Source organism: Amphiura filiformis, chromosome 2, assembly GCF_039555335.1.
Source record: "Amphiura filiformis chromosome 2, Afil_fr2py, whole genome shotgun sequence".
Lineage (NCBI taxonomy): Eukaryota > Metazoa > Echinodermata > Ophiuroidea > Amphilepidida > Amphiuridae > Amphiura > Amphiura filiformis.
The window spans coordinates 81,553,327-81,569,176 of NC_092629.1; the positions used below are offsets into that span (position 1 = coordinate 81,553,327).

The 15,850-nt window shown below is 37.0% G+C and overlaps 1 protein-coding gene across 1 annotated transcript; it reads left to right on the top strand.

Annotated features, from left to right (window-relative positions):
* The first annotated feature begins 7,009 nt into the window (after nucleotides 1-7,009).
* LOC140146690 (DNA replication complex GINS protein PSF3-like) lies at nucleotides 7,010-11,647 on the top strand. Its single transcript, XM_072168563.1, has 2 exons — nucleotides 7,010-7,460; nucleotides 8,790-11,647. Exons 1-2 carry the CDS (start codon nucleotides 7,071-7,073, stop codon nucleotides 9,024-9,026), a joined length of 627 nt encoding a protein of 208 aa, XP_072024664.1. The 5' UTR covers nucleotides 7,010-7,070; the 3' UTR covers nucleotides 9,027-11,647.
* The last annotated feature ends 4,203 nt before the right edge of the window (nucleotides 11,648-15,850 follow it).

Genomic DNA, 15,850 nt, shown 5'->3' on the forward strand with positions numbered 1-15,850 from the left:
CGTGGTCGTCTGAAGATCCATGATATAATGAGGAATGTTGCAGAACATAACAGAACTGAACGCAGATTTATGTAATCAGAGATGTATTCCCAAACCATAGTTATGAATTTAATACGTGAACGTTGCGTATACTTCTGTTCTACAAAATATCCGTGGTATTCCAAGCCCTTGATTAAAAATAATAAACCTATAAGGCAGCGCAGTGCGCATTATATCGTGTTTTGTGCCTAAATTACTAATAAAGGTCAATCGGAAACCAGTGAGGCGGGTTGGTCCAAACAATACAACTGCAATCAAATTCAACAGTACTATTAACGCACCGCCAGTTCGCCAAAAACAATGACCAATAGATCGGTCTGACCATGAACAGTCAGTGTACTATGGTGGTATATGTGTGGAAAACTGGAAAACCGGTACAGTTCCGGTAGGTCAATCTCCGACACGATCTAGTCCGTATATTTCCGATTTATTCCGTATCCATTAGGTGATAAAGATTTAAGGGAGATTCAGGTTCCTGCCCCAGCATGACTGATGAGGCTCCATAGTAAAGACTTGCAAGTAATAAAGTTCCAATATATTCTAGAGCCCCGCACGGCATGAAATCAAGTTAGGGTAAATTTAACAAACTTTGACACCACAAAATATATCAATGAGTAAATCAGTGTGTATCGGAGGGGAGAGGCTGAAAATTAGAGACATTATAAAATAAGCTGTATCCATGTATTTTCAGCCGTGTTAAATCCGGTTTTTCGAACACATATGCCACCATAGTGCATATGCCACCATAGTGCATATGCCACCATAGTGCATATGCCACCATAGTGCATATGCCACCATAGTGCATGCATTTTAATGCCCGTACCAAGCAGTGTCATTCCAAATCCTTATCTGTAGTAGATAGCATACTTCGTTTGTCATCCTCACCCTTATCAGTAGTAGATAGCACACTAGTATGTCATCCAAAACCCTTTTCTGTATAGTAGATAACATACTAGTATGTCATCCAAACCCTTATCACCAGTAGATAGCATACTAGTGTGGCATCCACACCTTTATCAGCAGTAGATAACATACTCGGTATGTCATCAACACCCTTATCAGCAGTAGATAACATACTTCGTATGTCATCCACACCCTTATCAGCATAACATACTTCGTATGTCATCCACACCCTTATCAGCAGCGGATAACATTCTAGTATGTCGTCCACACCCAGGCGGAGAATGGCATGATCGAGCCGGCAACTTGTGAAACCGCCCGGCCGTATGGCATTTTCCATATACTTGGTTAGTTTTGTGGGGTTAATTATCGAACCCCAACGGTTTTAGCATGTATTTATATTATTTATTAACATAGGCCTATTTGTTTGTGATATTTCACATTATTATAATCTACTACAGATAAATCCTTATCTGTAGTAGATAGCATACTTCGTTTGTCATCCTCACCCTTATCAGTAGTAGATAGCACACTAGTATGTCATCCAAAACCCTTTTCTGTATAGTAGATAACATACTAGTATGTCATCCAAACCCTTATCAGCAGTAGATATCATACTAGTGTGGGATCCACACCTTTATCAGCAGTAGATAACATACTCGGTATGTCATCAACACACTTATCAGCAGTAGATAACATACTGTCATCAGCACCCTTATCAGTCGTTTGTCATCCTCACCCTCATCAGTAGTAGATAACATACTAGTATGTCATCAACACCCTTATCAGTAGTAGATAGCATACTAGTATGTCATCAACGCCCTAATCAGCAGTAGATGGCATACTTAGTATATATGTCATCAAGACCCTTATCAGCAGTAGATAACATAATAGTATGTCATCAACACCCTTATCAGTTGTAGATAGCATACTAGTATGTCATCCACACCCTTATCAGTAGTAGATAGCACACTAGTATGTCATTCCAAACCCTTATCTGTAGTAGATAACATACATAGTATGTCATCAACACCCTTATCAGCAGTAGATAACATACTAGTATGTCATCCACACCCTTATCAGTAGTAGATAGCATGTACTTCGTTTGTCATCCTCACCCTTATCAGTAGTAGATAGGCCCACCGTACTTAGTATATATGTTATCCAAACCCTTATCAGTAGTAGATAACATACTAGTATGGCACCCACACCCTTATCAGCAGTAGATAACATACGGTACTAGTATGTTATCCACACCCTTATCAGCAGTAGATAACATACTACTATGTCATCCACTCCCTTATCAGCAGTAGATAGCATACTTCGTATGTCATCCACACCCTTATCAGCAGTAGATAACATTCTAGTATGTCATCCACACCCTTATCAGCAGTAGATAACATACTAGTATGTCATCCACGCCCTTATCAGCAGTAGATAACATACTTCGTATGTTATCCACACCCTTATCAGCAGCAGATAACATTCTAGTATGTCATCCACACCTTTATCAGCAGTAGAAAACATACTAGTATGTCATCCACACCCTTATCAGCAGTAGATAACATACTAGTATGTCATCCACACCCTTATCAGCAGCGGATAACATTCTAGTATGTCATCCACACCCAGGCGGCGAATGGCATGATCGAGCCGGCAACTTGTGAAACCGACCGGCCGTATGGCATTTTCCATATACTTGGTTAGTTTTGTGGGGTTAATTAGCGAACCCCAACGGTTTTAGAATGTATTTATATTGTTTATTAACATAGGCCTATTGTTTGTGATATTTCAAGCGTTTTAAAATTTCAAAATAATCCCATTCAATCACACGGTTGACGATGACAATTTACTGAATTTAGAGAATGCAATGCGACCACCACCTGTCCACACCCTTATAAGTAGTAGATAACATACTAGTATGTCATCCACACCCTTATCAGCAGTAGATAACATACTTTATATGTCATCAACGCCCTTATCAGCAGTAGATAACATACTTGTATGTCATCCAAATCCTTATCAGCAGTATATAACATACTAGTATGGCATCCACACCCTTATCTGTAGTAGATATTACGGTACTTAGTATGTCATCCACACCCTTATCAGCAGTAGATAACATACCCCGGTACTTAATTGTATGTCATCCACACCGTTATCAGTAGTAGATAACATACTAGTATGTCATGCACACCCTTATCAGTATAGTAGATAGCATACTTTCTCTTCTCTTTTCTTTTCTTTTCTTTTCTTCTCTTCATTTCTTTTCTTTTTTCTTCTGTTGTCTTCTCTTAACTGTCTTTTCTTTTCTCTTTTCTTTTCTTTTCAGGTTTCTTTTCTTTACTCTATTTTTTCTTTTCTCTTCTCTTCTTTTCTCTTTACTTTACTTTTCTTTATTTATTTATTTCCTTCATTTTTCTTTGCAGTAATTTTGATTTTGACCTTTTGCGTGTCTTCCCCCTTTGCGTTGCGCTAGACCTCGCGCCTTTCAATCTATGTTTTCACGCACGACTCCGCGCGAGACTCCTCGCGCGTTTCTGTGCTCTCCTCTTCCTTTGTTTTCCGGCACGCAAAAGGTCATCACTTGATAAAGGTCTATGACCGAAAATTCGTGTTTAATTTGCTACGCAAATAAATTTATACAAATGTGGTTTGACACCAAATATTTCTGCTATTGGACTCTTTTACTTATCATCATTCAAACCTACGCAGCCACTACTTTTTTATTGTCTTATACATACTAGTATGTCATCCACACCCTTATCAGCAGTAGATAACATACTAGTATGTCATCCACACCCTTATCAGTAGTAGATAGCATAGGCTACTTAGTATGTCATCCACACCCTTATCAGTAGAAGATAGCATACTTAGTATGTCATCCACACCCTTATCAGTATAGTAGATAACATACTAGTATGTTATCCACACCCTTATCAGCAGTAGATAACATACTTCATGTCATCAACGCCCTTATCCGCAGTAGATAACATACCAGTATGTCATCCACACCCTTATCAGCAGTAGATAACATACTTTATATGTCATCAACGCCCAACGCAGTAGATAACATACTTACAAGTATGTCATCCAAATCCTTATCAGCAGTATATAACATACTAGTATGGCATCCACACCCTTATCTGTAGTAGATATTACTTAGTATGTCATCCACACCCTTATCAGCAGTAGATAACATACTTAATTGTATGTCATCCACACCGTTATCAGTAGTAGATAACATACTAGTATGTCATCCACACCCTTATCAGTAGTAGATAGCATACTTAGTATTACCTCAAATCACTTTCCGTTCCTTCCTTAAATTCTCTGTCCTTCTTCATATTCTTCAATTTCTTCCCCTTTCTTACACTTCTTCCCCCTGTGCATAAATTGCTACCCCACAATCAACATGCAAGTTGTTGTTTTTCCCTCCTTTTCCCTCTTTCCTTCCCCTTTCCTTCCCCATCCCTCTTAGACTTCCTTTTTGTTCTTTCATTTCCCTCTTTTTTATTTATTCAGGTTTCCTCTCTGTTGCTTTTCCTTCCCTCTTGACCCTTTCTTTCCCCATTTCCTCTTCCTTTTCTCTTCTTTCCTTTCCCCTTCTTTCTTTTTTCCTTCTTTCCTTTCCTTTTCCCCTCTATTCTTTTTTCTTCCCCCTTGCCTTTCTCTTTTTCCCCCCTTCTCGCTCCAAAATTTCCCCCCAGATTTTTCCAGGGTGGGCGAGTCGCCCACCCTGCCCACCCCTAGCTACGCCACTGGGAACACAGGCTACATCAAGCGTTACAATATTCACACCGTTATCAGTAGTAGATAACATACTAGTATGTCATCCACACCCTTATCAGTAGTAGATAACATACTAGTATGTCATCCACACCCTTATCAGTAGTAGATAACATACTTAGTATGTCATCCACACCCTTATCAGTAGTAGATAACATACTAGTATGTCATCCACACCCTTATCAGTAGTAGATAACATACTAGTATGTCATCCACACCCTTATCAGTAGTAGATAACATACTTAGTATGTCATCCACACCCTTATCAGCAGTAGATAACATACTAGTATGTCATCCACACCCTTATCAGTAGTAGATAACATACTTAGTATGTCATCCACACCCTTATCAGTATAGTAGATAACATACTAGTATGTCATCCACACCCTTATCAGCAGTAGATAACATACTTAGTATGTCATCCACACCCTTATCAGTAGTAGATAGCATACTAGTATGTCATCCACACCCTTATCAGTAGTAGATAACATACTAGTATGTCATCCACACCCTTATCAGTAGTAGATAACATACTAGTATGTCATCCACACCCTTATCAGTAGTAGATAACATACTTAGTATGTCATCCACACCCTTATCAGCAGTAGATAACATACTAGTATGTCATCCACACCCTTATCAGTAGTAGATAACATACTTAGTAGGCCCCCCTATGTCATCCACACCCTTATCAGTATAGTAGATAACATACTAGTATGTCATCCACACCCTTATCAGCAGTAGATCTAACATACTTAGTATGTCATCCACCACCCTTATCAGTAGTAGATAGCATACTAGTATGTCATCCACACCCTTATCAGTAGTAGATAACATACTAGTATGTCATCCACACCCTTATCAGTAGTAGATAACATACTAGTATGTCATCCACACCCTTATCAGTAGTAGATAGCATACTTAGTATGTCATCCACACCCTTATCCGCAGTAGATAACATACTAGTATGTCATCCACACCCTTATCAGTATAGTAGATAACATACTAGTATGTCATCCACACCCTTATCAGCAGTAGATAACATACTTCATGTCATAAACGCCCTTATCAGCAGTAGATAACAAACTAGTTTGTCATCAACACCCTTACCAGTATTACATGCATAGTCTGTCATCCATAAAGCGCCAATCCGGCTTGAAATGTTTGGCACAATCGGCCGAAATTGTCGAAAAGTGGCTGAAAAGAACGAAAATTAGGTCGGTCGTTTTGCCGAAAGGTGGGGGGGGGGACGACGTCACCCTGCCCCCCTCCCCCTTCCTGTATTGGCGCCCATGGTGCAATCCACACCCTTTATATCAGCAGTAAATAACATGGCCTACTAGTAGCTACTAGTATACAATATCGTGTTACAAAATGAAAGGTCAAAGGTTTCAACATGTGGTTTATAACCATAATTTCTGAGTTGTAAGGTCTTTATTAATTAATTGTACGGAGTGCACCAATGAATCAGTGGTCTTGCGTCTTTCTTGAGTTACACAGGTAAAGTGGTGTCAATATGGGGTTTAATTTAATACCGGTACGTGAACATGTAGTAGTCCCTTCCCATATTTTAAAATCAATGACCTGTCCCGCAGAGGCCCAGTACCGGTATATTGGCCCTGGGCCTAAATAGGCCCCCTATCGCGTATGTAGACACATTAAAGCCTTTTTTCATTCAGTGCTACCTGCCTAATATTTTTTTAATCATTAATAGGCCTAAGCTGATAAAATAAAATAAGTTGGTGTTTGTTCATTATTATTATTTGGCTATTACGCTAGGCCTACTGATTCTTTTTTTTTTAATTCTAATCACTGTTATAGGCTAAGGCCAAACAAACAAATTTTATTCCATTTTTTATAAATTGGGTATTCTATGATATCAAAATATATATGTAAATCAGTACAATTCTATATATTGGCTGATAGCTGGAACACTGCACAGGCTACATCAAGCGTTACAATATTGCGGTGGATACGGTATAGAAATTGAACAATTTTTTATTTTTATTTTCGGCCAATTTCGGTAAAAAAAATACAAAATAAAATTCAACTTCTGCAATTTTGCTCGAGTAAACGCACAACGTAAATTCGCGCGGGGAACACGAGACAAAACTATTATTTAATTTATTTTCTTTGGCCTTAGGGGGCATTTTAAAGCTGGTTGTTGTTGTTTCTTTCCGACTTTGGCAAATCCTGCTGCACCCTGGGCTGGCTGGGCCGTTTCAGTAATACCGCCCTCTTTTGTTGTAAATCTGCTAGTTATGCGCCATTTTCAATTTTGATGTAAACAATGATTGATCAGTGACTCTGTATCGGTGGCAAAAGTGTCAAATTTATCCACGATGTCGACTTACAATCGCTTCACCAATCAAACAGACAACTATTTCAATATCGAAGACATTTTAGCTTCGCACGAAAAAGTGCCTTGTACCTTAGAACAGCAGCTATACAGGCTTGGATTTCTGAACCAAGGCAACGACAGCGAGCATATCATGCCCGGTACAAAAATGGAGCTTCCGTATTGGCTTGCCACAGGTCTATGCAGTAAGAAAAGGAAGATAGTAAGGATAGACTTACCCAAGTCTTATAAAAAGGGCTACAGAGAAATTCTTACTGCTGATGCAAATGTAGTAGACTTACATAAGATGGGGCCATATTTCTACGCTTTTGGAAGCAAGCTGTTGAGTTTTGAACATCAGGAATCAGAAGATATTTCAGTGGCTTTATTGGAGGTAAGCTTTTAAACTTTTGAGCAATTGACCTTCCTACCATTTTATTAGTTATGTGCGGAAGTTGGTGAAATGCAGAGAGTGACCCTGTCCTGCCGACACAACCGATACTGATTATCGGTAAAGGTAAAATCCCAACTACATGTATGCGAGTACACCTGAGACTCAGTCATGTTTGAGAACTTGTCATTTGACGTCACGCCGATCTGTCATCATTTATCGAACATTGTTACTGCGCATATTGCACGTCAGCATGACGTCAAATGACGAGTTCTCAGGTACTCACAAAGGCTTAGCTTATGTATGGGATTTACCGAAAAGGTCAATTTAATTGAGATGCATCAGGGTCAACAATTTGGTGAGAATCCATTCTTGCAAAGATTCTCGTCAACAAAATTGCAAGAATCTATGGATTATATTTCTTGTAAATATTTCAATTTGTCATACAAAGTTATATTTTGAGAATCCATGGATTCTTGCAAAATTCCACTGGGAGAATCCAAAAGGATTCTTGCATTTGGTTGCAAATTTCTGACCCTGTGCATGACATCGCAGGGAGGAGGGGGGCAATAATAAGGACAATGTATAAGTAATTATATTTCAAGTAAAGTTGTATCACGCACATCAAGTAAAAAATGGGTCTTTTTCACACCGGGCGACGGGCGTGTCGCGGCGTGATACTCGATTATCTCGTTTAGAGGTATCAAAAACAGCAAAAATGGGAGAAAAGGGTAGGCCCTACCGTACTGGCCTTTATGATGATGGTCGCACAGATGCGGGTTACTCAAAAAAATGTAGCTACATGTAAATTTGGCACCAAGATGTAGACAAAAATCTGTTGAATAGAATGGTAAATTCTGGGTAAAATTGTACTCAAAAACTCCTCAAAATCAGTGGTGTGCACAAGGGGGGCCACATATTTGCTGGTATGGTGGGGAAAATGTGGGTACTAGTAATACCAATTACGGGGAATGAAGCAAGACAAAAAAATTTTAGCAGTCTGGGTAATCGAGACCTGTGCCCCCTCCCTTTGAAAACTTGTGGACGCCACTGCTCAGAACGTGTGCTTTTTCATTGGTTTTTCTTCAGGCCTCTTGATTGATTTATCGGTGAAAGGTGTGTTCATCGCAACTCATATCAACAGTAAATACCGGTACTTACATGTAAATGCTTAGGGTTGGGAAACACAGCATATAGTACTTGCTTTGGGTAAATTACGCAATGAAAGATACTTGCTTTGGGTTCTATTTAAAAACCCTTGTACCCAGCTTGGGTTTAAAAAATTATGTAAAATTTTCCAACATTCAATTTTTCCATCAATTCTCATTTCAGACGTTCATCGGCAGATTTCGTCGTATCATGGATAACTCGCAGAATGCTTACAACCAAGATACAAGCAAGCTAACCGAGAAACTAGACGAGATGGAGCGCTCCCTCTTCCGTGCTGGACAGCATAGTCTTAATTCGTTCCAAGAATGGGAAACAAGAAGGATGACCAAGATAGCTGCCTCTGAGATGGTGTCTAGTCACAGGAAAAGGAAACGAGCTGTGCTTGATGAAGGGGACTAAACGTACAAAAGCTTAATCAACCCTTTGCACAGAACCACCATCTTACTACCAGTGGTAGTACTAATAACCTGTACTTGAGTCTTTTAGAGCGGGTTGAAAAGAGAAATTCTGTCTCGTCAGGAGTGTTACATCAGAATTCAACTTGATTTTTTTCATACACCAAGTTGGCATTATTCATACATTACTTTTTATTTTATTAGTGCATTGGGATAGAAACTCAAAAACAAGAAAAATATTTGCCATTGCTTGAACATGTTTGCTACAGCTATCTAATTAGTCAATGTCAGGAGTGTTACACAGAATTAATTAATTGGCAATAATTCAAATTTCTGAAGAAATTACCAGTCTGTTGGTGTTCTTTTAGCCCTGAAACTATATTCCTGAAGCCAAACTGCTGCAATCATGATGTAAAGACCTTCATATTCAAGAAATATGTACATAAAAACATGGTTTTCATAGCTCGACCAAAATGTTACACTCCTGACAATCAATTGTAAGTAATATAGGCTCAACAATAAAATTAAACTAATGTAATTCAATTTTTTGCCCCTTTTTGAGATAGCCATAGATAGTGTCACCAAAAAATTACAAAAACTACTTTAGAAAATGTGATTTAGAAACTTGTATATTTGAGGCTATACAGTTACTGTAGCAAAGTGTCAGGAGTGTTACAAAAACATGTAAGCTGGGCTCGAAAAACAAAAATGAACGTAAGTCGCCTAAATTCTGTGCCTTTTTTGAGAGGGCCATAGATGTTGTCAACAAAAAATTACAAAGACTGTTTTAGAAAATGTAGTTTATAAAATATTTCAGGCCATACAGGTAGTGTACAGTGTCAGGAGTGTTACAGAACTGTACTACTTTGATGGATCCTTACATTAATTTGAAGAACAATGTGATGCTAAAAACTTCAACACAGTTTTTGCACATCATATTGCATGATATAAACTTAAACAGAAAATAATTCAAGATGTTTCTTTTGACAAATAAAAACTTTTGTTCATGATTTCCACAAATTTTTAGGTGTTCAAATGAAAATTGTATTTTTTTTTCCAAAACTTTGTTTCCTTGACAAAAATTCTACATGACTATTTCAGTATAGTGTCTAAGCAATTAATTAAAACTCAAAGAATGACATATTTGCATAATTTTGTCAAAATATAACAAGGAATGACATGGATCTTTTGTGTTATGTTTCTGAAGATTTTGGACTACTTTAGCCTATGTATAAACCAGTTGAAAAAATATATTTAGTAATATTACTGAAGTAATTTTTTTATTTTTTCTTGAATTTAGATATGTTTTGCTTACAATAAGACAATAATTACATCTCTGAACACTGTTTGTAATTTTGACACCTTTGTCACACTTTGGTGCCATTATTTCTGATTATACCCATATACATGTAAGGCTTATTGCAATGCGCATGTACAATGCAGTCTTTAAAGCATGTGTATGATTGAAAGGCATATGCACGCACAACATACACTTAATGCAGGTAGAGCTTTTTTGAGATGGCTGTGCAACTTAGGTCTGTATTAAACTTAGACCAACCAGATCATCAAAACTGAATATCATCATCTATATAAATGTAGTTTTGGACATAAACTTTGCTTCAGGATAGAGGACATTATGTTATAATTTCAAAAAGTCACAGATACCATTTATGTACTTAAGCCATTTGAAGCTTACACCAGTTTAATTTCAATTAAAAATCAGTCGCATAGAATGATTTTGAATTAATTTTTGTGTGGTGTGATCAGGCAAATTCAGTCTGAATTTAGGCATATTTATTTTTCATTTTTTCTACATGTGTATAAAACATTTACAAGCTACATTTTGCAGAAAACCCCATTGAAATTGGACAAATTGTTCCAAAGATATGAGCAGGTGAAGGGCTTCTAAAACAATAGGAAAGATAAGAAATTATCTCCATTTGTTTGACTACAATGTATATCTCAAAATCAATATTCTGACTTCCGACTGATTTTGCTTGATCACATATACTATACAGTGGAAACTCCCTGTGAGGTGCCACCGCTGAAAATGGGGCCCCTCAGACACGACTTTGTCACACAAAACATTTCAAAGGAACGTTTGATTTTGGGAGGGCTAATAGATCAAATAAGGTATTTTAATGTTCAAATTCAGAATTTTAAGCTTATAAAACCCCTAGCTAAGGATTTTTAAACAAACAGACTTGTGTAACTTGTATAACTTCGCTCAAATTTCTCAAAGGTAAAATTATTTATATATTGTGTAGACTGCAGATGGTGTGGGAGATTAAGATCATGTTTGGTGTATGGATTTCAACTGGAATAGTCCAATTTCAGAGACTTAGGGTTGTGAGAGTTCACAGACCAAAAACAAGGAAAATTACTAAAAAAGCTGAAAATCATTGTAAAATTGGGGTAAAAACACTGAAATATGGGCTGAAAATAAAAGAAATCACATAAATCGTGGCAACAAAAAAGGACAAAATCCGCTGAAAACAGACAAGAGATTTTCCAGCCAAAACACTGGAAGTGGAACAAGTCTTTTGTGAATTTTATTTATTTTCAGCCCATTTTCAGGTGTTTTTGTCCAATTTTATGTGCTTTTACAGACTTTTCATGAATGTGTAGTATTCTCACGAATGCCTGTGAAAAGAGGAACTCTCACATGCCTGGAGACTTGGTTTCAAAGGCCAGCTATTAAAAATGGCCATGTTTAGTGTCTGGGGTTATCAGTTGTGAGGAGGAAGCTCTTGCAAAATATTTTTATTTGATGGTTGAGGGATTGATTAACGCAAAACAAGCATGTCTCCGCACTAAGCGACCATTTAAACAGAGTAGTTGGAACTATGGAAGACATGACCTTAATATCCCACAGAGGGGGTGTTATTTCAAATGGAGTCCCATATTCAAGTAACCCCATTTGAAATTCACTCCCTGTGATGAAGATTAAGGTCATGTCTTGAATTTTGTCTTCCATAGGGGGTATGAGTTTCAAAAATTCAACTGGAACAGCCCATTTGCAAACTTAACATGGAATACATCGTCATGCCAATGCGCATGTTCAAAGCCACTGTGTATTCTCCCAACTGCCATGCTACATATGCCTGCTTTGGAATACGCAAAGGTGCGTTGAGAATGTGCACTGGCATGTCGACGCATTCAGGGCTACACTTGCAAATGCAGGAATGGGCTATTTGAGTTGAAATCCATACACCCCCTATAGAAGACTTAGCCTTGATCTCCCTCATATGGATTGTGAATTTATGGGGTTATAAATGGCAGACTCCATTTGAAATCTACACCCCGAATGGGAGATTATGGTCATGACTTTCATAGGGGTGTGGATATCAACTGGGATAGACCAATAATTACCAAATAGATTAATTGTAACATGTCAGAACTCAGAAACAAATAAAAATGAACACTTAGTACATCATACACAATGTATGTAGTTTCGCAGTTTTATTTACAAATTACATGTATATTACATTTTAAACAAATATATATCATGCATTAGGCCAAAAAAAAAGGTTTGTCTCAAAGCTCATGGCACATCATTTGTAAAATCATGAGATTTGGAAAAAAAGAAATGCGGAATTTTTATTTCAAAAAAAATTTTTTTTATAGTTTTTTCAGAAAAATTCGGCGAAAATCAGATTTTTTCTCCAAATACCATTAAAAAAGTCGGGAATAAAAATTTTAAAAAAAATCGCATTTCGCATTTGTTTTCAAACCACTCCTGAGCTTTGAGACAAACCATTATTTTTTTTTTTCTTATCAAGATTCTCAGAGACTTTTAGCCTGCAACCTGGGGCCTGTTTCACAAAGCTGTATGATTGAGCTTATTATTAGGGATGACCAATGAACCATCAACTTGATTAGAACACTCCCATAGACATGCAGGGAGCTCAACTGTGCACTGCTTGCACATACATTTCTAAATTGATCTCATTCTTTTATTTTTCAATATTTTTCTGTAAAATTTTAGGAAGTTACTGCCAATTATATTTTGTAACTATCTTGCAAATTACAGCAACACAACTTATTTTGTTTTTCTGTAAGTGCGAGTCAAAATTGGTCCATCGCCACAGTGCGCTTAATTGCCAGTGGCTGAGTTTAGCACTGCTCAAGAATGGCACAAAATATTCAAATCAGTAAGATCAGGTGAAAAACGTGGCCTACTGAGCTGTAATTTGGCAGAGTTGCCAGTAATACCTCTATCATACCCTCTGTAAAAAGGTTAAAAAATTGAACAAGTAGATCTCGAGTTACAAATTAAATCACCAGCTTCCCTTTGGAATTTTTATATTCCTTTCAAATCATGTTAAGAAGACACCTTTCTGAACATAAATGTGAAGTTTCGTGCTCATTTGATGTATTGTTCACCTGATCTTAACCCTAAACGTTTTCTTATATTTAGGCCTATAACATCTACAACTTGCTGCTGGCTATACCTTGTTTAGGACTTTCAAAAGAAGTACCTGAATGTGCAACCATAACTGTTTCAAAATAGCCCGCGATAGTCATGCAGGTAACTCCGAGGTCAAGCATTGAATTGGTTTGAACAAAGATACTCATAATGTATTGAGTGCTACTTTGGTTTAAATGAGGAATACTACAGGAATACACATGAGCATGATGAGGATAATCTCTATTGTTGTGAATGAGTCAATGACCTTCAAAACTTAAGATTTTGTTTACATACACCTACTAATTGGTCATATTAAACCCAATAACATTGAAATTCTTGGTTGTGAAAAAATAGTTCACCTACTTAGTGCAATTTTGATTTTGTGCCATATCGGCTATCTTGGATGATTTTTGGCAAATGTCCTCTAAATGCATGATTTCAATGCCTTGGTTTGAAAAAATAAGTTATGCCAGTGACTAGTTAAGTGCCATTTCATAAGAAACCCTTTGATACTTTCACAATATGCTTGTTTCATGTTTGCAAATATGTTAAAATAAAGAAATATATAAAGGTAAATATATGCTTATGCCAATTTTGCTCCCAACTGCTATTTTTGGACCTTGTCATTTTATTTCGTTCAATGACCGGTCAGAATGGGAAACTTTGATAATTCATAATTCGAAAAGTTTTTGACCGATTTTGACCATTTAACCACCAAAATACTTCTGTTGATTAGTTCTACTCAGAAAACAATCTTTTGTAGCAATAGGGTCAACATGAAATTTTGATGGTTATCCCTATTATTATTGATAAACTTGCCCTATTAAGGGTATACGAGGTATTGTTGGTCGAAGCAGCCAAAACAACCAATTTTCATTATCTGAATCAATATATTATTGAAAAATAACACTTTGGTGTTTTGCACAAGTTCATTCTACAAATCATATACATGTACTTTGAATACTTGCTTAATTATTGTTGTTAATGAGTTATGTACGTTTTACAAAAGTGGTGTGTAACTCAAAAACCACAGGACCTACAAAAGTATATCTGTGATATTTGAATTCTTCTACACGCTCGCTATAAATTGAGCAATGCAATTTTTGCTAAAGCTCACTACCATTCGCAAGATGCTGTGAACTACTTTTTTTTGCTGCTTTGACCAACAATACATTGTATACCCTTAAATCAATTCAGGGTCAGAAATTTGGCGAGAATCCATTCTCGCAAAGATTCTCGTCAACAAAATTGCAAGAATCTAAATGGATTCTCGTAAATATTTCAGTTTATCATACAAAGTTATATGGCGAGAATCCATGGATTCTTGCAAAATTCCACTGGAGTCGCACTTGGTTGCGAATTTCTGACCCTGCAATTGCATTATATGTGACAAAATCTGGTCAATGGGGGCCAAAGACTGCAATTTGAAATTGTGATAAGGGCAAAAAAAAAAGTTTCAAAAAATACACATCACAAAACTTCAGAACTTTAAAACCAAGTATGCTAGACCTTTTGTGTTTTCAGTATAATAGCCTAATATTTGTAAAGGTAATAATTATAGTACTCAATTGTAACAAATACCTCCTTTGGCCCACATTGAGCAGATTATGTCACATAATTAGATTATTATATAGCTGACCTGTGAGGTTTTTAACTTTTAGTCATGCAGGAATTGCTGTCCTTTGAGGTTTTAGTTCTTCAGGGACAGGGGTAGAATTACATTCCATTGTGCAAGAATCCATTGCTTGTGTATGCTTGAAATGGTTACAAGAATCTCCTTGGATTCTGGCAAATCCAATCAGTTGAATCAAGAATGGATTCTCACTGAAATTCTATCTCTGTTGTGCTTCAGGAGCACGATGATAGGTCAAAATATGATTATGCATTATCAAAACTTCATACACTCTTAGAACCAAAAAGTCAATCAGAAAAGCCGTAAGATAAATACGCGGAGTGCATTAATATTGTATAATTGCACGGGCGTGCACTTCGCGAACTACGCGCAGTGATTTCGCATGTGTTCTCATCGCGTAGGATTGATTTGTTTTCCTTGCAGGCTGATGCATATACATTTGCCCTTATTTTTCGACATTTTTAGTGATAATTTTGTTATAAAATTAGCAAAAATCACGGCTTTTCTTCTTGTGTATAAAATAGGTTAATAAATGTGCATTACTTGTTGCTCGAGAAATTGTACAAAATAATGCACTTGTACTGAGATGTTGCTGCGTCTAATGCACTCCCCCCCATCGGGCTCGTGCATTAGACGCATCAACATCTCAGTACTGCTGTGCATTATTTCGTACAATTTCACTTTCAACAATAAGATGCATTCATTAACCTATAAACAAAACATGCAATAAATTAAAGCCAGCCTCATCCCACACTTTTCTCCAAAAAAGTTGAGACTTTTATAC